The following is a 23,038-nucleotide window of genomic DNA, read 5'->3' as shown; positions in this document are numbered from 1 at the left end:
CCCTGGGGGATCCTGTCTGGAGTGCAATTCCTCTTCCCAATTTCCAGCAGCTGGCAGATAGAGGGAGGGAAGGTGCGCCGAGAACCAGGGGCAGGATCAGGGGTGCTCCGGCCGCCCCCCAGGCCCGCCCACCCACCCCCCGCACCCCTGCTCCCGCCTCCGGGCCCTCCCCTCCCCCAGCCCAGCCCTAGTCGTGCTCAGGCGGCGCCTGGAGCGGCCGAGGGGCGCTGAGCCCGGGGCCGCCGCTGTGCACACGCAGGTGGTCCTTGAGCGACTCCTTGTAGCGGAAGCTCTTGCCGCACTCGCCGCACGTGTAGGGCCGCTCGCCCGTGTGGATGCGCTGGTGCTTGAGCAGGTTCTGCTTGCGGATGAAGCTCTTGCCGCAGAGCGCGCACTGGAAGGGCCGCTCGCCCGTGTGCAGCCGCTGGTGGTTCTGCAGGTGCTCCTTGCGGCTGTAGGTCTTCTCGCACTCGGAGCACTTGTAGGGCCGCTCGCCGCGGTGCGTCATCTGGTGGCGGATGAGGCCCGAGTGGCAGTTGAAGCTCTTCTCGCACTCGGCGCACTCGTACGGCCGCTCCTTGGTATGGCTGCGGTGGTGGATGATGAGGCTCTTGCGCACGCCGAAACTCTTGCCGCACTCGGGGCACGAGTAGGGCTTGCTGCGCGCGCCGTGCAGGAGCAGGCTCCGCCGCAGGCCGCCCGGGCAGCAGCTGCCGCAGCCGCCGCCCCCGCCGCCGCCCCCGGGGCCCCCGCCCGCGCCCCCGCCGCCCGCGCCCCCCGCCTGCGCCCCGCCCGCGCCCCGCTCGCGGGCCAGCGCGGGGAAGCCTTCGTCGGGGGGCCCGGCGCCCGCCGCGTTCGCGTTCTCGGCCGCCGGGAGCACCGGCAGGCTGGGCGGAGCCGGCGGCGGCGGCGGCGGCTGCGGGCCGGGGGGCGGGTTCTTCACCAGCAGCAGGCCGTCACCTGGGGAGGAGGACACGGCGGAGAAGTGACACGCTGACAGCGCTCGGTCCGGGCCCCGCACCCCCGCCGTCCCTGAGAGGGGCCCAGGTCCTTAACCGATTTCCCCTGCGGCTCCGTGCGAGTCGCAGGCAACCTGGACCTCAGTTTCTCTGAAAAGTGAGGGGACTGAGCAAGACCAGCGGCCATGTTCCCTGGGGCTCTGGGGCTCCTGGACGCTCTGGGCTGCCCCAAGCCACCCGGCGTGGGGGGGGGGGGGAGAAGCACCGGGAGTGCGTGGAGCAGGCAGCACGCAGTTCGGAGAGGGAACAGCTCCAGAAAGCAGGGGCAGGGAGGCGGGGATGCGTGTGGGGATGGAGCTATTCGGAAGTCCCGTTGGAAGGGAACTGGCAGGAAATAATAAGACTTAATTGCATTCTGATGTTCAATGCTAATTTATCCAAGGAGAATCTCTCCACTGGGGGGGAAAGAATGTACCAGAACGTATCCAAGGTGAAAGCCAGACAGGAGGCCCACAGACCAACACCATGCTGCCATTTTCAGTCAGGTTTCCTCTAAGCAAGTGGCCTTCAGACCTGAACAGCAGCATGGTCCCGGGCCCACCCTGGAGTCTGACCCCATCTGCACCCTGACCACACGGGACTGGGGCTCTCTCCACCCCGGTGTGGAGGCAGCTGCCCCGGCAGCCTCCCTAGAAAGCGCTGTTGTGGCGCACACACTGCGGCCTTTTCCTCGGACCCTCAGGTCGTCCGCTACCTTGGTGGTCGGCGGGGCACCCAGTCCAGGCTCTGAGCAGCAGAGCAGCGTGCCAGGCCCAGCCCTCCAGACTTCTGCTTGAAGAACTCCTTTGTGTGCCCACTGTATTTAGGGGTCTTCTTACTCCTTCACCCACCCCCCCACCTCAGGTGCCCATTCACAGTCCTCTCTCCCTGGAGGAGACCCTCCTCCACTGAGGGGCAGCTGGTGGAAGAATCTTTGTTCCTACCCCTGTTGGCATCCTCGGCCCAGGTCCCTTCTGCTCCCTGGAGGCCATTTCTCAGGCCACATCTACCATGCTCCGACCCCCTCCTCCCCCATGCGCATCAGTGTCTGACTGAGGCCCCTCCTCCTTACGCGACACCCCTAAGCACAGGGGGCCCAGCCTGCCCTCTCCATCCCCATCAAAACTGAGCAGGCAGAGAGCCCCCTCCACAGGACAGGGGTCAGAAGCGGAGACTGAAGTAACTCTGCTGGCCTCGATCCCGAGTGCCAGGCCTTCAGTCCTGGGGGACTGACTGTGGGCCTTGTCTGTCCCTCCACACAATCTGCTACTCTCACTCCTTCATAGGTGTTATTCTCAAGAGGACCCCAAGGAAACCACAAACATAGGAGCCCCCATCTCAGGGGCTGTTTCCCGGGAAACCCAGCCTGAAACAGTCCTAATCCTACCCTGATAACTCTTCAGACTCCGTGTGCGCGTCAATCCGCTTTTCTCACCCTTTATCTCCCCTCCTGACCCAGTGTGGCTCCCGTGGTCAGCACTGGGGTCACTTGCCATGAAACGCCCTTTATGCCTCTGTTCCTCTCCTCTGCCCTGCTTGCCTGGGGACCCCCAACCATGCTCAAGCAGCTGAAGACAGCTAGAAAAAATTGCACAAATCTCAAAAGCACCCCCTCCCCGCCAGTGAGGTACCCTACTACACTTCTCAGTGTGCCCTACTTTTCCATCCTTTGCAAGAATGTCGTCACACCTTCTCCTTCAGCCTCTAAAGTGAGCACTTTTACTCTGGACCTAACTGGCCGGGAACTGATTCAGACAGAAGCACAGGACCTCGTTCTGGCTGATGACATTGAGGAGGAGGCTTCTGGGAGCTTCCTCACTCCTTAGAGTGCAGGAAGGATGGCCCTTCCTTTCCCTCTGGTCTGGAGGTGATTGCTTAGAACAGCTGCCGCCATCTTGCTCCAGCCACACCAAGGAAGCGGAGCCGAGAGCTGGAGAGAACCTGGGTCCCGGATGATGTAGCCCCATCCTTGCATCAACTGAGGCTGAAACTGAACTGCCTCTTAGTTCTATAGGAGAAGACAGGTCTTTGTTCCTCAAGGCAGTGTGAATCAGGGTTCTAAAGCTAATGGGAGAGCAGCCTACTAGACAGAGGTCCAGTTATCCCCCAACTTAAAAAGAACACTCTCGCTGGACTCCATGTGCTCCCAGGCTCCAGCTAGAGTCTCACCTCATCTCTGACCTCATCTCTGTTCCTTTTCATACCAATATTCCTGATGAGTACGCTACCCTTGCTTTTACCGTTTGCTTTCAAACTCTGACAGTCAGGCATGTGTCCTAGCACACCACCGAAACAACTTTTGCCAACAACCTCCAACCTGCCAAATCAATCCACCTGCCTCTTCCCAATCCAGCATATTCAACCCCTCCTTGTGTTTGAGCTAGTTGACCCCTCCCTCTCTCTCCAGAGAGTCTCTTCTCTTAGCCTGGGTGATGCCCTTGCTCCTCTGGATTTCCTCCAGCCTCACACCTGGGCCTCTTTCATTCTTTGTCTACATTCTCCCTAGATCTCAGAGAAGCCCCAGCCTTAAAAGAGCCTCTGTGTAATTATTTAGCAGGCCTTTGTCCTTGGTTCCTAGGAGGTAGCCTCTAAATCCTTGGAATTTCCAGGGTGATAGGAGTGTCTTTGTTATTCGTGGTAGGCTCTGATGTTTTATGCTGACGGGGGTAATTCACGGTAAGTGCCTCAACAGTTTAAGCTAACTAAACAGTTTAAGCTAACGGGGAGGACTCAGGATGGGGGCTGGGTATGCCAGAAAGACCATCCACAGACAGGATTAGAGGGTTGGGCCTTTGAGCCCAACCTCTGGAGAGGGGACAGGCTAGAGAATGAGTTCACCTCATGGCCAGTAAGTAGTTCAATCAATCATAAGTATATAAAGAAACTCCAGTACAAACTCTGGACACAGAAGCTTGGGTGCGCTTCTCTAATGGGCAATACTCTGTGTATTGTCACACATCACTGTGCTGGGACAGTGACACTCCTGATCCCACAGGGAACAGACAACAGAAGCTCTGTGTTTAGGACCCTTCTAGAATTGGTCCTATGGATCTCTCCCTTTGGCTAGCTCTGATTTGAATCCTTTTGCTCTAATAAAACTAATTCTAAGTATAGTAGCTTTCCTGAGCCCTGTGAGCCGTTCTAGTCAACTGCTGAACCTCAGGGGTTAATGAGAACCCCTGGATTTGTGGCCAGCCAGTTAGGAGTGAGTGGGCTGGGGACCCTCGAACTTGCAGCTGGGTGTAAATAAGAGCAGTCTTGTGGAGGAGGGCCCTTCACCTATAAAGTTTGGTCTAATTCCAGGTAGTTGCAATGAGAAGTCGTTGCAAGCTACAACCCCCAAATTCACGTATCCCCGAGCCCTTCCTTGAACTTCAGACCCTGCTACGTTCATCTGCCTACCTGATACCATCTCAGATCGAACAGGCCCAATGTAGAGCACTGGGTTTACACAGTAAACTGGCTCTTTCCCAGGACTCACCATTTCAGTAAAGGGCACCGTTGCTCTCCTGGTTCTTCAGGGCCCAACCCTGGGTGTCACTCTTGACTGCTCGCCCACCACACACAATCCCTCAGCAACACGTCCAGAGTCTGTCCTGAATCCAGTCCACTTCTCTCCCTGCGCACTGACCCCATCCCAACTCTGACCAATGGTCATCTCTTCACCTGCTCTGTACCAACCACTTTAGCTTCCTAAAAGGCTTCCCTGCTTCTGGCTCATGGTTCCCCCTGCACTGCAGTCCGTTCCTGAACTTATCTTCTTAAAATGTAAACTAGGGGGCACCTGGGTGGCTCAGGTGGTTCAGCGTCTGACTCTTGATTTTGGATCAAGTCATGATCTCGGGGTCCTGGGATTGAGTCCCAGTCAGGCTCCCTGCTCAGTGGGGAGATTGCCTCTCCCTCTCCCTCTGCCCATCCCCCCTGCTCTCTCTCTCTCTCTCTCTAATAAATAAATAAAATCTTAAAAAAAAATACACATTCTTTAATATACAATTGAGGAATCCCTTTTACTAAAATGTAACTTCCAATTAGGCTGAAGTCAAATAGGACACCAGGTCTTTCTTGCATACCCCTGGGGCTGGGGAAAGGAGTCTGGCAGGGACAGATACCCTATAGTTCTGTTTTACTCTCTACACCCACTACCCTCTCTCCTTCCAGCTCCTCTCCAGAAGACATGATTCCATGTCTTTAAACTTCAAAGAAATCACAGGTGAGATCCTAATTTCAACATTAACAAGTGGAAGGCAGGCCCACTTCGGGAGAAAGTCAAGAGGCTCTGGTGACTGGGCCTGTAGGAGGAGCATTTCCAGATGCTTCTGTCACCCAAACTCTGGGCACTGCCTCCCCAATGCTAAGGTTCGAAGGCCTCCCAGAGATAAAACATGAAGCAAATCATTCTATGACTCGGTGTATCCAAATTGAGGAGGTAAAATGATCTGGTCACTTGCAAAGCCTTGCAACCTCTGCACGGACTTCCCTAGATCCGTCCCCACAACCGCACAGGTCTCCAGGAAAAGGCTTGTCCAGGGCCACGTACTCCTAGCCGACTTGGAAAAATCAGATGGTAGCATCGAGGGACAAAGGTTTGGGCAGAATTCCTGGCATGAGGTTGGATGAACTAGTACGTATGCCTTCAAGGCCAGAAATAGTGGCCTGAGCACCGTCAAGAAAGAAGTGGAAATTGCTGGCACTTCTTCCCGTCCTCACAGACAGTGGCCTGGCTTCCCCTGTCCCATCCCCACCCCAGCAGCAGGTCAGAAGAGGAACCACTTTAAGTTCTATTTGAAACAAGGGCATACTGCTCCTTGCCCACTCCGCCAGCCCCAGCCTGCCCTTCCAGACCGGACTAAATTTGTCTCAGACACTGGGATCCACTTACCTGACTTTTAAATGGCTTTCCAGATCAGAAATAATCTATGTCCTCAGCTCTGCCCTGGACTTTAAGCTCCCGGCGGGTGTCAGGAGTGTGCACAAGGAATATATTGTTTAGCTGTTCCTTCAACACTCTGACCAGCAGACGCTAAGTCAGCCGTCTTGAGAACAAGGAGATGGTAGTGGGTCTGGCAAGGAATGCCAGCCAGACGCTAAGTGTTAAATAATCCACAAACATATGCTTAAGGTCCCTGGCCAATAAGTGGAACTTCAAAAGAAGACCCAGGAGACCCAAGTCAGGTGAGACATTTGGTCCCATACCTGTTGTGGGTAAACAAAACAAAACAAAACCCCTCTCCCTAGCTGAGCTTCAGTAGCTTCACCAGTTACTGTGGGGTGCCCCGCTCAGGGCTGGCTTGGGACTCCGGCCAGTGTTTTCTGGTACGTGAGCCACTACCACCATTACCTCCTGCTCAGGTACCAGTGGGTCAGCCGCCTCCCAGCCCACCCTCCTTTCCCTCCTCTAAGGGGCTGAACGACGTCCCGTGGAAAGACATGTTGAAATCTAAACCCCCAGGACCGCAGAAAGTGACCTTATTTGGAAATGGGCTCTTCACAGAGGTAATTAGTTAAGATGGGGTCAGATTGGAGGAGGGTAGGCCCTGAAGACAGCCAGGTGAAGACAAAGACACGCAGGCAGAATACCACGGGGGACAAAGGTAGAGACGGAGCGACGCACCTACAAGCCAAGGGAATGCTAACCCTTGCTACAAAGACCAGAAGCTAGGGATAGGCAAGAAAGGGTTCCCCTATGGCTTTCAGAGAGGGCATGCCCCAGCTGACCCCTTGACTTTGGACTTCTGGGTCTCCAGAACCGGAAGAGACAACACATTTCTGTTGTTTTAAGCCACCCAGTTTGTGGTACTTTGTTAAGTCAGCCCTAGGACAGAAATACACCGGCCATCCTCCAAAAGGAAAGGGGACAGCACTCTGATACAGACGGGCGAAAGGCTGGCATGACAGAACATCACCTATGGGGGGCGGCGGGAGGCGGAAGCAAGCAACCATCCCCATGGACGAAAGACCAGGGGCCCCAGGGGGGCGCGTTACTCACTGGGGCCAGAATCTAATCCGAGCTCTCCTTCCATTGAGTCGCGAGAGCCCCATGGGTACGGCTGTTCCTCCTGCTTGATCCATGACAGAATGTCGTGCGCTGAGATCAGAGACTCTGTTGATGGGAAGAAGGCAGTCTGAGATGCTGTTCACGTCCACTGAGCCTCCCATCAGAGGTTAGAGAACCATCACGTGCAGAGGTCCCTGCTGGCAGGGCACGTGGCGGTAGAGGTCTCAAGTTTCTCACTGGCCGTTCTCACCCTCCCTGCCCTCAGACGTGGTATCTTGCTTGTGCTACATCGGGAGCCGGCCAGGGAGGAGGCGGCCTGACCCAGTGTCTGTGCAGACACACAACTGAGATCGGAACCTGCGTCTCCCAGCTCTGTCCACGGAGCCCCAGAGCAAACTCTGGGGCCAGAACAGGCCAGAGGGCAGCCTGCTGTCTGACGGCCCGCAGGACCAAGGGCTGAGTGGTAGGACTTCAGAACCAGCCTCCAGAGAAGCAGTGAACAAAGGAATCGAGAGAGGTGTAGACTGCTGACTCTACCAGGAAGGGTTGGCTGCCCCTCCTGGCCTGGACCCCTTCAGTTTCTCCACTGTGAAGTTGCAGGGTTTAAACAACAAGGAATGCTAGATTTGATGTCTGATCTTCTCTTCCTGGTATGTGGGGGAGGATGTGACTATGGGTCATAACCAAACAAGAGGACACTGCACTTCCCCAGCTGTGCGAGCACACGCGTGCGTGCGTACACACCCCCCCACACACATGTGCACACACGCGCACACACATGTGTGTGCAGGCCCCAGACGGGTGGAGCTTCTTTAATGTTCTATATGCCTGGACCCTACCCAGAAGTTTCTTGGAAGACATTTAACTAGTGTTCACCCACGAAAACTTGCAGAAAATGTAAATTTCTTTCTTTCTGTCACAGAAATATACCCAACTTTTAAAAGCCTTTCTGGTTATACTTACTGTTCAAAAACTGTCGTTGCAGAAATAATTTTAGTATCAGTTACGTTGACACAATAAATTAACAATTTAATGATTCATTTAAAAAAGTCCTCTGTTGGGGCGCCTGGGTGGCTCAGTCGTTAAGCGTCTGCCTTCGGCTCAGGTCACGGTCCCAGGGTCCTGGGATCGAGCCCCGCATTGGGCTCTCCCTGCTCAGGCAGGAAGCCTGCTTCTCCCTCTCCCACTCCCCCTGCTTGTGTTCCTGCTCTCACTATTTCTCTCTCTGTCAAATAAATAAAATTAAAAAAAAAAAAAAAGAAAAGTCCTCTGTACTTTACGAATGGTTATATTCTAAAATCCGTACGAAGGGGAGGAAGGAATAGTTAAAAACTGATATAAAAAAATCTAACTGAAGAACATGCTGTTTTGTTTTTTTTTTAAGATTTTATTTATTTATTTGACAGAGACACAGCGAGAGAGGCAACACAAGCAGGGGGAGCGGGAGAGGGAGAAGCAGGCTTCCCGCCGAGCAGGGAGCCCGATGCGGGGCTCGATCCCAGGACCCTGGGACCATGACCTGAGCCGAAGGCAGACGCTTAACGACTGCGCCACCCAGGCGCCCCGAACATGCTGTATTTTATTCTCTGAGCCTTTCATTGGCCTTTAACCAAAAGTGATCAGATTGATTTCCCTGCATACAAAGTTGAGTAAGAGTCTCCTTGTCTTTGATATTCATCCTGGTATCTTGCTCACCTGAATTGGGGTCCGTTGGAATATCTCTCTCTGCCAGATCCTGCTGATCCCATACGCATGGGTGCTCCTCCTGTTTAATCCGGGATAAGAGGTCCTGGGCAGAGGCCGGGGAGTCTGTGGGAAAAGAGCAACGGAGGCGTCAGGGGACATGAAATGCCTGCAAGTTTGTGTGCTGAGTAAATCTCTCATTTCCTGCAATTATTTCTTTTCCCTAAAATTCAGGCATAATTAAAGTATGCTAATTAATTAAAGGTTTAAGCAGGCGTGGCCTCAATTAATGGAGCTTTTCTGCAAATAAGGGTATACTATACAGAAGCGTCACTCACTGTGACTTCGAGAGAGTCTTTCTGTGCTTTGGGAACTTCAGTCCTTAGACTGAGACTCAGCTTGAGTACAGAGCACCACCATGGACAGAGGTATTCTTAAGGGGATTTTCCAGAACAGGCTGCCTTCCATGAAGCCGTTTAGATCTACCACTTTATTGGGATTTTTCTTTTTCTTTTTAGATTTATGTATTTATTTTAGGGAGATAGACAGAGACAGACAGACAATGAGCACATGAGCAGGAGGAGGGGGAGAGGGAGAGGGAGGGAATCTCAAGCAGACTCTGTGCTGAGCAGAGAGCCCCATGCGGGGCTCAATCTCACGACCCTCAGATCATGACCTGAGCCAAAACCAAGAGTTGGACGCTTAACTGACTGCACCACCCAGGCGCCCCTTATTGGGCTTTTTCTAAGGTGTATGCTACGTTTTTCCTCTGCGGTCTGTTAAAACTCATTTAACTTTATTGCCTTCTTTTTTTTTTTTTAATATTTTATTCATGTATTTGACAGAGAGACACAGCGAGAGCAGGAACACAAGCAGGGGGGGTGGGAGAGGGAGAAGCAGGCTTCCCGCCGAGCAAGGAGCCCGATGCAGAGCTCGATCCCAGGACCCCGGGATCATGACCTGAGCCGGAGGCAGACGCTTTATGACTGAGCCACCCAGGTGCCCCAACTTTATTGCCTTCTTATCTCTTACAGATTTCTTTGAAGATATTAATACTAGCTTTGCACAGTGGCAGTTTATCCGAGGCGTGATTATTGCTAATTGAAGATATTAATACTGTGCCGCCGTCCAGGAGCATGCTTGATGGAAAGGGACCAGCCTTTCCCCCACTCAGATGCTGCTATCACTTACCTGGGAGTGTGAGGCTCTGACTAAGGGGTGGCTAAGGTTTGTGGAGCTCTAACCTGTGGCTAAGTATGTTACTAGATCTTGTGATGGGTAATTCTGTGACAGCCAGGCCACAGTACACACATAGTTGGCCAGACATTATTCTATTTTTTTTTTAAGATTTTATTTATTTATTTGTCAGAAAGCGAGAGATCACAAGTGGGGAAAGCAGCAGGCAGAGGGAGAAGGAGAAGCAGGCTTCCTGCTGAGCAGGGACGTGCGGTTCGATCCCAGGACCCTGGGATCATGACCTGAGCTGAAGGCAGATGCTTAACCGACTGAGCCACCCAGGCGCCCCCACACATTATTCTAGATGTTTCTGTAAACGGATTTTATTTTTTGAGAAGATTTGCATTTCAATCAGCAACCCCTGCCTTCCATAATGTGGGTGGGCCTCATTCCAACAGGTGAAGGCTTCCATAGAAAAAAACAGACCATCCCCAAGGAAGAGGGAATCCGGCCAGAAGACTGTGCTGGGTCTCCAGCCTGCAGATTCTGGACATGCCAGCCTCCACAATCACTGAAGGCAGTTCCTTAAAAATCAGTCTGTCTGTCTGTCTCTCTCTCCACACACAGATACATACCCACACACACCCTGTGGATCCTCTGGAACACCCTAATACACATATGCTCTCAGAGGCTTCTCACACAGAGTCCAGCTGTAACGTAACCTAAGAGGACCCCTGCCCCGCCCCCGACTACCCCATGGCACAGAGGTAATAACCCATAAATACTTGTTGAAAACAACGAAAACTCTTCCCAGTCAGGAGCAGGTCCTATGGACTGATATATTCCCCAACCGCAGCACCTCATCATGAAGTTTCTTACACTTAGCACTTCTGCCTGATGCTCCTCTTCAAGGGGAGGAAGGAATAGTTAAAAACTGATATAAAAAGAGAGGTAACAGACAAGCTAAGCCCAGATGTGCTATGTTTGTGCCCTACGGGAAATCCTGTCTCTCTGCCCATTCCAGACCCAACTCTTACATTTCCAGCTCTGGCCTCTGGTCTGCCACACACGACGGATGATGCTGGGGGCCTGCAGACCATGCTGGCCCTTTCCGCTCCCTCCTTGGCTTAGGGCAGCTACTGGGCTCACTCACCAGTGATGGACTCCGTGGGGATGGCTCTTTCCTCCAGGCCCCGCTGACCCCGGACACATAGGGCTTCCTCCCTTTTGACCTGCGAGGATGAATCCTGTGCAGACACCAGGGGCTCTGCTCCTGGGGAGAGAGAAGGATGTCATTTGGTGTTTTTTCTGAACAATCATCACCCAGATGTTCTTGGGGTCAGAAATGCAGCTGACTGCACCTATCAGCACGGGAGCCTCGGGCTCCTGTGGGCAACTGTGGGAAGCAGAAGGTTCTGGGAGCAGAAAAATAATCAGTATTCAGGACAAAGGGGTAGGCCAAACCGCGAGATGAGGTGTAATGAGGCCCGGAGAGAGTTCCAAAAAAACGGCCCAGCCTGGGTTTGGTGCTAATCAGGACAAGGCCAGAAGTTTGACCTCTGTGTACAAGATGTTCATTTTCATTTCTCACCCCAGTCAGAGAGGTGGCCACACACACACACACACACACACACACACACACACACACACACACACACACCATTACCAGCCTTCCGCCTGGCCCTATCCTGGATGGATAATGCAGCGTCCTCACACATACAGGACAATGATATATCCTCTCTGTAGACCCCAAGATGTGACAAACAGGGTGTATCCTTCTGATGTTCTGTGGTGTGACGTACTAGCCCTGAGAGCAGGCGGCTCAGGTGGCCGGGGGGGATCAGAGGAGGAACCGGAAGACTTGGCTCCTGGTTTCCACTGTGCCCCCAGCCCAGCAGGTGAGGCAGCCGACCTCTCTGGCTCTCGGCCTGCTCGCTCCACCCACAACACGGGCACAGTGGTCACTGTGCCAGTGCACGCACAGGGATGGATGACAACTAGGTGACACTGCTGAGGTCCAGGGCCGTAAGCGTGAAGGGCTGCCCCAGCTGCTGACCTCAGACCCTGCAGGGCTTGAAGAGGGGGAGCAGGCCGCCAGATGAACTGTCCACAAAGGGCAAATGCACAGAGACAGAGTTGATCAGTGCTGGCTGGGGGCCGGGGGCTGGGGGGTGTGGGAGTGACTGCTCACGGGTCCGGGATTTCCCGCGATGAAGATGTTCTGGAATTAGATCATGGTGATGGCTGCACAACTTTGTGAACCCCCGAATTATACACTTTAAAAGGGTGACTTTATTTATGGCATATGAATTATATTCCAATAAAGAGAACAAACTGGAAAGGAAGGGGCTGCCTCTGAGTGACCTTTTAAAGGAACTTCCAGAAGTAGGGTGCCTGGGTGGCTCAGTCGTTAAGCGTCTGCCTTCGGCTCAGGTCATGGTCCCAGGGTCCTGGGATCGAGCCCCGCATCTCCCTCTCACCCTCCCCCTGCTTGTGTTCCCTCTCTCGCTGTGTCTCTGTCAAATAAATAAAAAATAAAAAATCTTAAAAAAAAAAAAAAAAAGGAACTTCCTGAAGAAGGGCAGAGTTTGTATGATAAGGGAGAGAACACAGTTCAGGCTCGGCTGCACCAAGGGCAGCACCACTCAGGAGAGCTGAGGGCCTGACGAAAGGCCTCCGGGGCACAGCCAGGACTATAGCCCTGGAACCTTCCATCCCAGTGAGAGCTGACCAGGGGCAGCGCTGTCAGGAACTACATCTCCTCGGCTCCTCTCCTGCCCTGCCCTGGACCTGGGGCTCTTTTCAGCTACCATCACCTGTGTCTGGATCCATTAGGATTTCTCTCTCTTCTGGGTCACGCTGCTCCCACATGCAAGGCTCTTCCCTGGGCTCCACCTGGGATGGAGCATCTGGCTTGGGCACTGCACCCTCCGTGTCTGGAATGAGTTGAAGGGGAAGGAAGGACACACAATGAAGTTGACCAACGGATCCGGATCAAGGGCAGCCGCAGAAGTCTCCCCAACCCAAGACCCCCTCCCCAGCAGAGAGCCCCTCTCGGTGGTCGCTGATACCTATGTCAGCTCATCTCTTAGAAGGAACCCTGAAAACAAGCCAACAGATCCCCAATTTCCAGTGTAGAAATAGCAGGACTCCGAAAGCCAACAGCAGACAGACTGTGGCTCATCCATGGGGAGGTAGCATATAGCCACATGCCAATGATGCAGTCTGGCCGTATTCCGGAACAAAAGCAGTGCGGAGCTCAATGCTATAGTGACAGGCCCTGTCCGTTCCTGGCTTTCTAACTGTCATCTTGTTATACTCATTCTATCTTTATAGTGTTATGAGCAGATAGTTACTTGCGTTTCCATTAGGGATGAACACAAACACTTTGCCGGGGCTGATAAGCGTTTTACTGCCCTCTGCGCAGACTGCTTGCCCTGGAGGAGGGAAGGGGCTCTTACCCAGGGACATCAGGGTTTTATAGTTCTCCTTAACAAGGTTGTTGTAAAGCTCCTTCTGCCATTCGTCCAAGTTCTTCCACTCATCCTCAGAGAAGTAAACAGCGATGTCGACAAACGTCACGGGAACCTTGGCCAAGAAGAGTTTTAGTCTGACACCTGCTTGCTTCTCCCCACAGCCTCCCCTCCGTCGGCCACAGGGCCCCTTCTACCCTAGAGCCTGCTTCTGCTTGCCATGGCTCCCCATCCCCCAAATCCCAGCCCAGTCCACAGGAGTGGAGTCAGCCCACTCTATTCCTGATCTTCTCGGGCTCCCCAAACAAGGATGGTCAACACTAACTTTTTTTTTTTTTTTTTAAACGCATTTAAGCATATCCTCTGTAATTCCATGTTTAGGGAACCTGGGTCCCTGAAGGTAAAGCCAATGTCAATGTGCTGCTTTCGGCACTCAGGGTGACAGAGGTGTGGAAGGTTCTCCAAGAGGGGATCAGTGAGCCGAGCACAGTAAAACCCTGTTACAAAACCTGTCTTTCCAGTCAGGTTACCTCCGTAAGGTACACAGTTACATTTCTGTCATTAAAACATGTAAATCTAAGGGCATGCGCTAGAGCTCCAGGGTCTTGATCTGTTTCGTTCAGTGCTATATCCCAAGCATCTAGAAGCACAGAGTCTGGAGCCAGTAAATATTTGTTGAATACGATGAGTGGCTGGCTGTTGCCAATACTAGAAAGTTCCACCGCAGCCTGAGTCATCCATCCCAGATGCCGGGCCCCTGTTATTCTAGGTGGTCTCGTCTGTTCTATAAAACTATTACTTCGGTTTGACAACGGTCCTCGTCTGGACTCATCTCGGATGCTCAGCAGCATGGCCTGGCCTTGGCCCACATCGTTCAGAACTGTTTCACTTCATGACTTTAACATCTGAACTTCCCTTCTCGGACACCCAGCCCTGCCCCCACCCACCCCCCCACTCTCACACCCACGGGACCAGCCTTCCACTCGCACTCAGAAATCCAACCCTTTCCTTCTCCCCGGCCCTAATCTGAGTCCACTGCACACAGGGCCAAAGCCAGCCTATGTGGCACCTCCATACCCATTAGGAAAGGACCAGCCCTCTGCACTCCAGGCTCACTGGTGTCCAGCTCGGTGAGTGCGCAGTGCCTTTACACAAATTAGAAATACCTGCTCTCACATCAGCCGCTCATAACCCTGCGGGTATCCTGTGCAGGTGTGGTGTGCGCAGCTGTATGTCACCCACTGACTGAGAGCTCACCCACCACTCATCTTTAGAGACAGAACAGAACTTTTAATTTCCTGGACCTTCCACCAGACTGGGGCATATCCCCAAGCCACGAAAACCAATACAGACCACCTTCTTCATTTTCATGTCCTGCCCCTGGACAAAAGTCACACAGTTCTGCAGGCGACACCCTCCCTACATTCATACCACTTGTCCCACCCAAGGCTGCTTTGGAAGCCTCTGGTGGATCTTGTGGCCCTCTCCTGTGCTCTCTGGGAGGCTTCTTCCAAACTCTCCCCTCTCCCCAGCCCCTCCCCAGTCTTCCCCATTTGTCCTGGATCCTGACTCCCTTGCCCTTCTCACCAAGCCAACCCCCCGCTAATGTGCCCCTCATTTCTCCTCCAGCCCCTGCCTGTGAAACTCAACTCAAACAAACTTTTCTCTTTGACATCTCAGGCTCTCCCTCTCCAGTGGCTTTCCCTTGTGGGTCATCCAACCTAAGATGAACCGCCACTCAACTCTGTCATCTCAAGCGACTCTACCCTCCTTCTTCACTTGAAACACCCCAAGAGGCATGCTTTGTGTTTCCTTCTTCACGATCCATGCATCCTTTAACGCCTTAAAATCTGTCGATGAACCCCCCATGCTCTGAAACCACACCCTGGAAGGCCGTCAGCAGCCTCCTGTTAACCCTTACCCTTTCAGACCTCTTCGCAAGGGCAGTTCGCCTTTCTGGAATCTTCTCCTGCTTGTTTTCCACGACTCTGCTTCCTCCTGCCCACTCAGCTTACTGCCTTCTCTTCCTCCCCCAACCCCAAGGTTCTGCCCTTAGCTTTCCCTGTCCCTTCATTTTTCCCTCAGCAAGGTCATTCTTTGCACAACTTCAGTGGTTACCTCTTTGCGGACGATACTCTTCAGTTTTCCGTGTTCCCTTTAGAGTTCAGATTTCAACAGCCCTCTGAGGGGCTCCGTTTAATCACTTCTTAAGTACCTCAAACTAAATGTATCCAACACCAAGTTCATCATCTTTTCCAACATGCCAACTCCTCTGCCTCACCTCACCATTTTTATGAAGAGTCACAATTCTGGAATCATATTCTCACAGTTGGAAAGAGACATCACTACATAAAAACTTCCCTGTGCCAGGATACAGCAGAAGTCCGAGACTGGCCAGAGACGGCAGGGAGCCTACAGTCTAGCTGGACAGAAAAGACTGCCTGTGAATTATCTGTCAGCCAATTAACAGACACACTAGAATCCAGGAGGCACAAAGGATCTGATAGACAAGAGCCTTCCTTGAATCTGACAAAGAGAATGCACTTAGCATGGCCAACAGTACACAATGAATTATAACTATTAATAGCAACATTAATTAACTCTCTCATGGTGCTTTATGGGGGTGGGTTTTAAAATATGCCCACAAATTCTTTGGCAGTCCCTTCAAAAAGTAGAGCCTAATATTCCTCCCATTGAGCGTGGGCAGGATTTAGTGACTTGCTTCTAACAAACACATTAAGGAGTGATGTGTACAATTTCTGAGACTAGGTCATAAAAGACAGGACAGCTCCATCCGGGTCTCTCTCTTGGCTCACCCACTCTGGGGGGAGCCAGCTGCCATGTTGTGAGGACATTCAAGCAGCCATGTTGGGAGGTCCGCACAGTGAAGAACTGAGGCTCTGCCAACAGCCAAGTGAGTGGGCCGTCCTGGAGGCAGATCCTCAGGCCTCAGCCAGGTCTTCAGATCACCACCAACTCAGTCAATAGCTTGATTATAACTTCATGAGACTCTGAGCCAGAATCACTCAGCCAAGCTGCTCCTGAATTCCTAACACACAGAAACTGCAAGATGGCAAATAATTACTTTTTTTAGGCTGCTAAGTTTTGGGAGTAATTTGCTACACGGCAATAGAAAACTAAGATGACAGGTGCACCTGGGTGGCTCAGTCGTTAAGCGTCTGCCTTCGGCTCAGGTCATGATCCCAGGGTCCTGGGATCGAGCCCCACATCGGGCTCCCTTGCTCCTTGGGAAGCCTGCTTCTCCCTCTCCCTCTGCCCCTCCACCCTGCTTGTGTTCCCTCTCTCGCTGTGTCTCTGTCAAATAAATAAAATCTTAAAAAAAAAAAAAAAGAAAGAAAGAAAACTAAGACGACAGGGTACATAGTGTTGTCCATCCACAAAATCAGTGAATCCTCACAACCCGTGTCATAAATGTGTTATCATCTTCATCTTATAGATGAGAACACTGAAATTCAGGGTGACCAGCTGGGCATTTACTTACAAAATTATTTACTTATACTTTACTTCTTTCCAAAAGATAGTGAGACCTAGAAGACCCAGTCCCTCACATGAAAGTGGGAGCTCTCCAGCTGGACAGTCACTCAGCAAACACTTTCTGGATACTGACTGAAGCCGGTGCAGTTATAGGCAAGGAGACACAGCGGTGAACCAAGCAGAAATTGCATTCTGGCCAGGGAAGACCATCCAAGAAGACAAAAAAAGAAGTAAATATTTAAGGTGCCCGATGGTACAGTGCTTTGGAGAACATGGGAGCAGGGACGGGGAAAAGAGAGTGCTGGGACTGGGGGGGTGTGGTTCTTTGGTGTTGGGGGGCCATGGAAGGGCAGACCTTCCATGGAAGCGATGGGGAGGGAGCTAGGCAGGGTCCCAAGGAGGGAGCTTTCCTGCGGAGGGAGGTCCCTGAGGTGAGACTGTGTGGCTGGGAAGGAGTGGACAAGATGGGCGGAGGGCAGATGAGGTCAGAAAGGTGGGGCCCGAGAGGGGGCCCCTGACAGAACGGGGGTTTTTATGCTGCATGAGGTAGTAAGCCAGTTGGGGGTTTTAAGCAGAGGTAACCGATTTATATTTTTAAAGGATCACTCTGGCTACTGTGCTGAGAACAGATCGTATAGGGTGAGGGACAAGGACGGAGACAAGAACACCACGCAGGAGGCCACGGCAACTATCAGAGGCGAGGTGACGGAGTCTCTCACCAGACGATGGTGGGAGCAGTGGAGGTGGAAAGGAGTGGTCAGCCTGGGGACAGTATTTTGAAGAAAAGTCAGACGGCATTTACTAATATATCAGAAGGAGGGCTGAGAAAGAGAAGAAGCAAACATGACCCCAAAGTTTTTGGCTTGAGCCACTGGAAGGGTAGCGCTGTCTTCACGGAGACGAGGATGGGGTAGAACAGGTTTCAGGCGGAAGATGGGAGTTCGGTTTGGTCATGTTAAATCTAAGATATTTACCGAGTCCCGCTGCATTAGCAGGTAAGCATGTGAATCTAGCATTGAAGAAGTCTGGGCAAGAGACAGGGAGAGAGTGGGCGGGGGAGACTGCATTTGGAAGCTGACAGGACACAGGCTGCATTTAAAACCCCGAGACTTGAGTGCAATCATGAGGGAGGGAGTGTAGATAATAAGCCAAAGGTCATTACCCAGCCCTGGACCACTCCAAACATAAAAGGTCGGGAAAAGAAGGTGAAGCCCGTGAAGGAGACTGAGCAGGAGTCACTAGGAGATAGGAACAGAATCAGGGGAGGTCACCTGGAAGCCCCGTGAAAAGGTGTCTCAAGGAGGGGGTGGCCACCTGCATGCAATGCCACCTTCAGGGCAGAGAAGATGAAGGGAGAACTGAGTGTGGACATCATGAGGTCGTTGGCAAGACCAACAGGATGGAGAGGTGGGAGCAGAAGCCTGATTGGCAGAGACTCCAGAATGATCCAATCACCACCTTACCGGAATACTGAGAATAGAGGAACACGTTCAATGAGACCGTGGAGGATGCAGCAGCAGAATCCGGACAGTCAGAAACTCAAGAGGATGTGAGGCCTAGTTTCTTCTACAGATGGATTTCAAGGAAAAATGAGAGAGATGAAGGAGGAACTGACAGATTTAACAAGACTTCAAAGACATAGCCCCTTCTTAAGTTCTGATTCAGACAAACTAATAGAAAACAAATTAAACCATGTTTGGAAGACAAGAACATTTGAACACTGATTGGATACTTGAGTAGGCGGAGGCTTTTATGGCAGTGGTAGCAACACTGAGGTCGTATTTCAGAAAAAGAGTCTCTACCTTCCAGAGCTACACACTGAAATATTACCAGAAAAAAAAAAAAAAAAAGAAAAAAGACTGACACCTGAGATTGGCTTCAAAATAAAACAGGAGGGGATATGGGTGGGGGCTTTAGAGGAAACAAGACTGGCCAAGAGCCACCAGCTGTGGAAGCTGGATGATGGGTCCATGATGGTTCCTCACACTATTCTATGTACTTGTGTGGACGTCTGAGTTTTCTATAATAAAAAGGTTAAAAAGGACAGGGAGAGAAGGAACTGGACACAGCAAATACATGTTTAAGGAAGTCTGCTTAAAGAGGAGCGGAGAAATGAGGCACTAACTGCAGGGAGAGGTAGAGCCTAGGGAGATTTTCATCACAGAGATGGGTGATGTTCTAGGACGTCTAGAACGACCAGTAGGAGGAAGAGCTGATGACACAGAGGAGAATGGGGGGAAGGCAGGTGGGTGGGGGAGTCAGCACAGGGGGGAAGGGTGGGCCGGCGAGGCTGCGGGAACAGGGAAGGCAACAGGCTCGAGGCAGCATCGGGTGGATGAGGGTCATGGCTGAATGTGTGCCTCTTGTAGTGACTCCATGTTCTCGGTAGACCAGAAGGCTGGGTCATCGATTGACAGTACAATGTTGATGATCCAGTGCGTAGGAGGGTTGGGGTGGGTGCAGGAGGCGAGGGAATGGGAGGGGGGGAATGGAACATGAATTCTGAGCTGCAAGAAAGGCCACAGAGGGGATGGTCACAACTTCCTAGCAATTCCAGTTTGCGTGGTTTGTCTCAGCCGCATTCAAATGAGCATGTACAAAGATAACCAATGACAAATGGTCCTCTGTGGGTGCCAAGTGGAAAACCCAAGCATGACGAGTGGCAGGAGTCTGCAGACACCCAGATACCTCGGGGGTACTGGGAAAGGTGACAGGAAAGCCTGACAGACAGAAGCAGGCAGATTCTGTGGGGAATGGGTGGAGGGCAGCCTCATGGGGGTAGAACATTCATGACTCAGTTATTTAAGTGGAGGCAGGCTTTAAGAGACACTGAAATCAGGGGCACCTGGGGGGCTCAGTCAGTTGAGCGTCCAACTCTTGATTTTGGCTCAGGTCATGATCTTGGGGTCATAAGATCGAGCCCCACGTCCAGCTCCACGCTCAGGAGAGTCTGCTTTAGATTCTCTCCCTCTTCCTCTGCCCCTCCCTCCCTGCCCCCCCACCCGGGGACTCTCTCTCTCTCTCAAAAAACAAAAAGAGAGAGAGAGAAAGACACTGAAGTCATACAAGAGGGAGCCAGAAAATTTTGTGGGAAGGACCGGCCGAATGAAATTGAGAGTTTCGTTGACGTGTGCTGGTCCTCACTTCCATCCCTGTCCCTGGGGACCACCACGTACCTTGGGGACCTCCCCCTTGCTGCCCGGGGGCAGCCTCAGGACCCAGAAGTTCCTGTTCCTCAGCAGGTTCTCCATGTTCTCCAGCCGCCTCTGCAGCAGCCCGTACTCCTGCAGCAGGGTCCCCAGCACGGCCCACTTGCTCTCCATGTGGTTGCCGAACTCCACGGCCGTCTTCTCGCAGTCGGCCAGCTTCTTCTCGGCCGTCCCTGTCCGCCCCTCCAGATTTAGCAGCTGGCTGGCCTGGGCCTCCACCTTCCTTTCCACAGCCTGGATGGCGGCCACCACGGTCCAGAGTGAGATCTCTGCCGTGGGCAGCTGGGGCTCTCTCATCATGCGGTCAGGGAAGACAGGTGCCCTGTCTGGGAAGGGCGGGAACTGGAAAGGCATCGGTCGCCGGGCATCCATGTCCCACTCTTGAGCCTGTGTGCAGGGGGAGAAAGTGACAGTGGGAGGCTGAGAGCCTATGTGAGGCGGGGAGGGGGGCCGGGGAACAGAGAACAACTAATCAGACGCCGCAGACTCTCGCCCCTCCACCGTGCCCCCACCCCCCAGGCTATGGTGTTCATTCCTGGCCCCAGCACTAGCTCGAGGAGCCACCCGGCCAACCTTCCCATCAAGATTGGTCACTCGTTTACCCACCTGACCCTTCGTAAGTCAAGGCTGCAGACCCCCGCCTGCAATGTCACCTGCTGCTTTCACAGCGCAGGTGTCTCCTCGGGGGCTAGACCTGATGATGAACTCTCTCTCGAGTCACCTAGTGCCTTCTGATTCAAAGTAAGAATTCTTGCCTAAGTCACCTGACCCTAATCTCCCCTGCAATCTCCAAGCAGGTTAGGGCAAGAATGAGGATCTCTGCTTTAAAAATGATGGAATTGAGGCACAGAGATGTGGCCGGTCATTCCACGGCTCCTGGTGTCACTGCCCACGGGAGCAGAGCTAGGTGCTGCGGATAACAAAAGCACGGTTCAGGTAAGTGCTGCCCCCATACCTGGCAGCTGTGACCAAGGGAGACCCCAGAGAGCCCAAGTGAGTGAGCAGACGAGCAGCCTTTTTTCCATATCCAACTCCTGATTCATATTTTCTAAAATGAAAATAGGTTTGCCAAAAAACGTCATTCGCTAAAGAGGGGACATGCCTGAAAGACTTTCCAGTCTGCTTCCTGCCCCTGGAAGGTGAGGCCCCATGGGTCTGCGTTGGGAGCTGAGCCCTATGACCAAGAGAGGGTGGTCCCAGTTCCCTGGTGACCGGGGAACTGGCCCCACACCGTATACCAGTACCCAGGGCTTCCTGGCCAACAGCAGGGCTGATAGCCCACTCTCCTTGCCATGTGGGATGGCAGGTGTCATTTTCTTTCCTCCCTGTCGCTGCTGATGAGGCCCTCAGGCTGGGCAAAGCGGAGGCCTGCTGCTGAGAGGCGACGTGGGCAGGCCAGGGACACGCATGCCAACTGCCCTAACTCAGAACAGCTGTGACAGCCGCAGAGGAACACCCCACTGCTTCCAGGGACTTGCTCCGAGATGTGGGCTAATGAGGAGCAGGGCCCTGGGTGTCAGGCCCCGCCAAGTAAGGAGGCCGGGCTTCCATCAAAGCCATCCATCTGAGCTCAGGCAGGCCTCGCTCCTGACAGCCCAGAGGAGACAAGGGCTGACGGTGGAAGTTCAGAGCGTCACCAGGCCCAAACGACTTTTGGAGGGTTTGGAGAGGTAAGGCCGAAAAAAGATCCCACACAGCAACTCCTGGCTAACTGGTCAGAGCCGGTGGAGACGCGGGCTAGAAGCAGAGGGGCTTCTGCAGGGTCAGCCCAGGGTCAGTTCCCACACTCGCCCGGGGAACACGACTCAACTCTCGATCAACACCACCGCCTCACGTTGTACACAGTACACAACTCCAAAGCACTGACTCTCAAAACTCGGGCGCACACTGCGATCCTTATGAAGCTTCAAGAACTGACGGGTGTCTACTCTCCACCCAGAGACGCTGATTTCACTGGCTGGGGACGAAGTCTGGGCGTCAGGAGTCTTAAAAGCTGCTCAGGTGACTCCAGTGTGTAGCCAAGTTTGCCAACGGCAAAGTCACCTCTCAATGGCCCCCTTCCTCCGTCACACCCGATGCAAAAGAAAAGTGAATGACACGTTATACTTGGTGAGAGATGGCAATACAACATTAATACAAATCTTTTTGTCCAGGTGGCTAGGGTGTGAACCCGATGGGGCACTCCGGTGCGCACACAGCCGGGGCCCGGGCACAAGTGCGCGAAGAGGAGCCCGGGCCGGGGTGCGGGCCGCGGTCACGGCTCCGCTACGTCCCCGCCGCCTTCCCCGCGGGGCCTCCTCCGGGCGCGGGCACCGGGCCCGGGCAGCACGCGGCCTCGGGGCCTGCTGCTCGGCGGCGCGCGCGGGCCGGGCCTGCTCCGGCACCGGGGCCGGGCGCGGGACTCGGGGCCGGGCCTGCTGGGGGCCGCTGCGCCCCGCCTGCCGCGCGAGTCCGCCCGCGCCCCGGCCCACCCCGGGCCTCCGATTCGGCGCCCGCACACCGAGAGCCCTCCGGAGCCGACGCCCCCCCCCCCCGCCCCCAGGCGCCCGCAGCCCCGCGCCCGCGCCCGCAGCCCCGCGCCCGCACCCCCAGCCCCGCAGCCCCGCGCCCCGCCCCCACGGCCAGGCGGCGCGGCCATGGCGCTGGGCGGGGGTGCACCCACCTGCATGGGCGGCATTCCCTCGGCCATTTCCCCGCGCAGCGCCGGCTCCTGGTGGCAGACCTCCTCCGGGGGCAGAGCCTGGGCCCAGCTCCAGCTCCCGCTGTCCAGCCCCAGGCCCTGGATGCCCAGCTGCTGAGGCTGCGGCCGTGTTGACACAAACTGCATCCTGGGAGTGCTGTTCCCCGCTCGGGCCGGCCAGGGAGAAGAAGAACGTTTTCCAGGCGCCTTCCCCCTCGCCGGGGCCGGACAGCTCCATCTACAGCCCGTAGGAGCAAACAGTCCCCTTCGGCGGCGCTCCCCGCCCCTGCGCAGCCAGCTTGCCAGCCAATGGTCTCCGAGCTCCTGCC

The 23,038-nt window shown here is 53.9% G+C and overlaps 1 protein-coding gene across 1 annotated transcript; it reads right to left on the bottom strand.

Annotated features, from left to right (window-relative positions):
• Window positions 1–181: 181 nt before the first annotated feature.
• Window positions 182–22,953, bottom strand: ZNF282 (zinc finger protein 282). The gene is made up of 8 exons (XM_088018263.1): window positions 22,692–22,953; window positions 19,997–20,416; window positions 13,314–13,440; window positions 12,669–12,788; window positions 11,006–11,125; window positions 8,689–8,802; window positions 6,985–7,098; window positions 182–960 (listed from the first exon to the last, which is right to left on the bottom strand). Exons 1-8 carry the CDS (start codon window positions 22,854–22,856, stop codon window positions 188–190), a joined length of 1,953 nt encoding a protein of 650 aa, XP_087874389.1. The 5' UTR covers window positions 22,857–22,953; the 3' UTR covers window positions 182–187.
• Window positions 22,954–23,038: the final 85 nt, after the last annotated feature.

Source organism: Eumetopias jubatus, unplaced genomic scaffold (genome assembly GCF_037043125.1).
Source record: "Eumetopias jubatus isolate StellerSeaLion01/CBP00866 unplaced genomic scaffold, mEumJub1_p1.0 scaffold_14, whole genome shotgun sequence".
NCBI lineage: Eukaryota > Metazoa > Chordata > Mammalia > Carnivora > Otariidae > Eumetopias > Eumetopias jubatus.
Note: the sequence above shows the minus strand (reverse complement) of the source record. Positions and strands in the feature narration are given on the sequence as shown.

Coding starts and splice junctions, on each gene's coding strand:
- ZNF282 (XM_088018263.1), bottom strand. CDS start 22,856: ATGCAGTTTGTGTCAACACGGCCGCAGCCTCAGCAGCTGGGCATCCAG. Junction 20,417..22,691: donor AGGGAATGCCGCCCATGCAG/GTGGGTGCACCC, acceptor CCCTGCACACAG/GCTCAAGAGTGGGACATGGA. Junction 12,789..13,313: donor TAAAACCCTGATGTCCCTGG/GTAAGAGCCCCT, acceptor AACTCATTCCAG/ACACGGAGGGTGCAGTGCCC.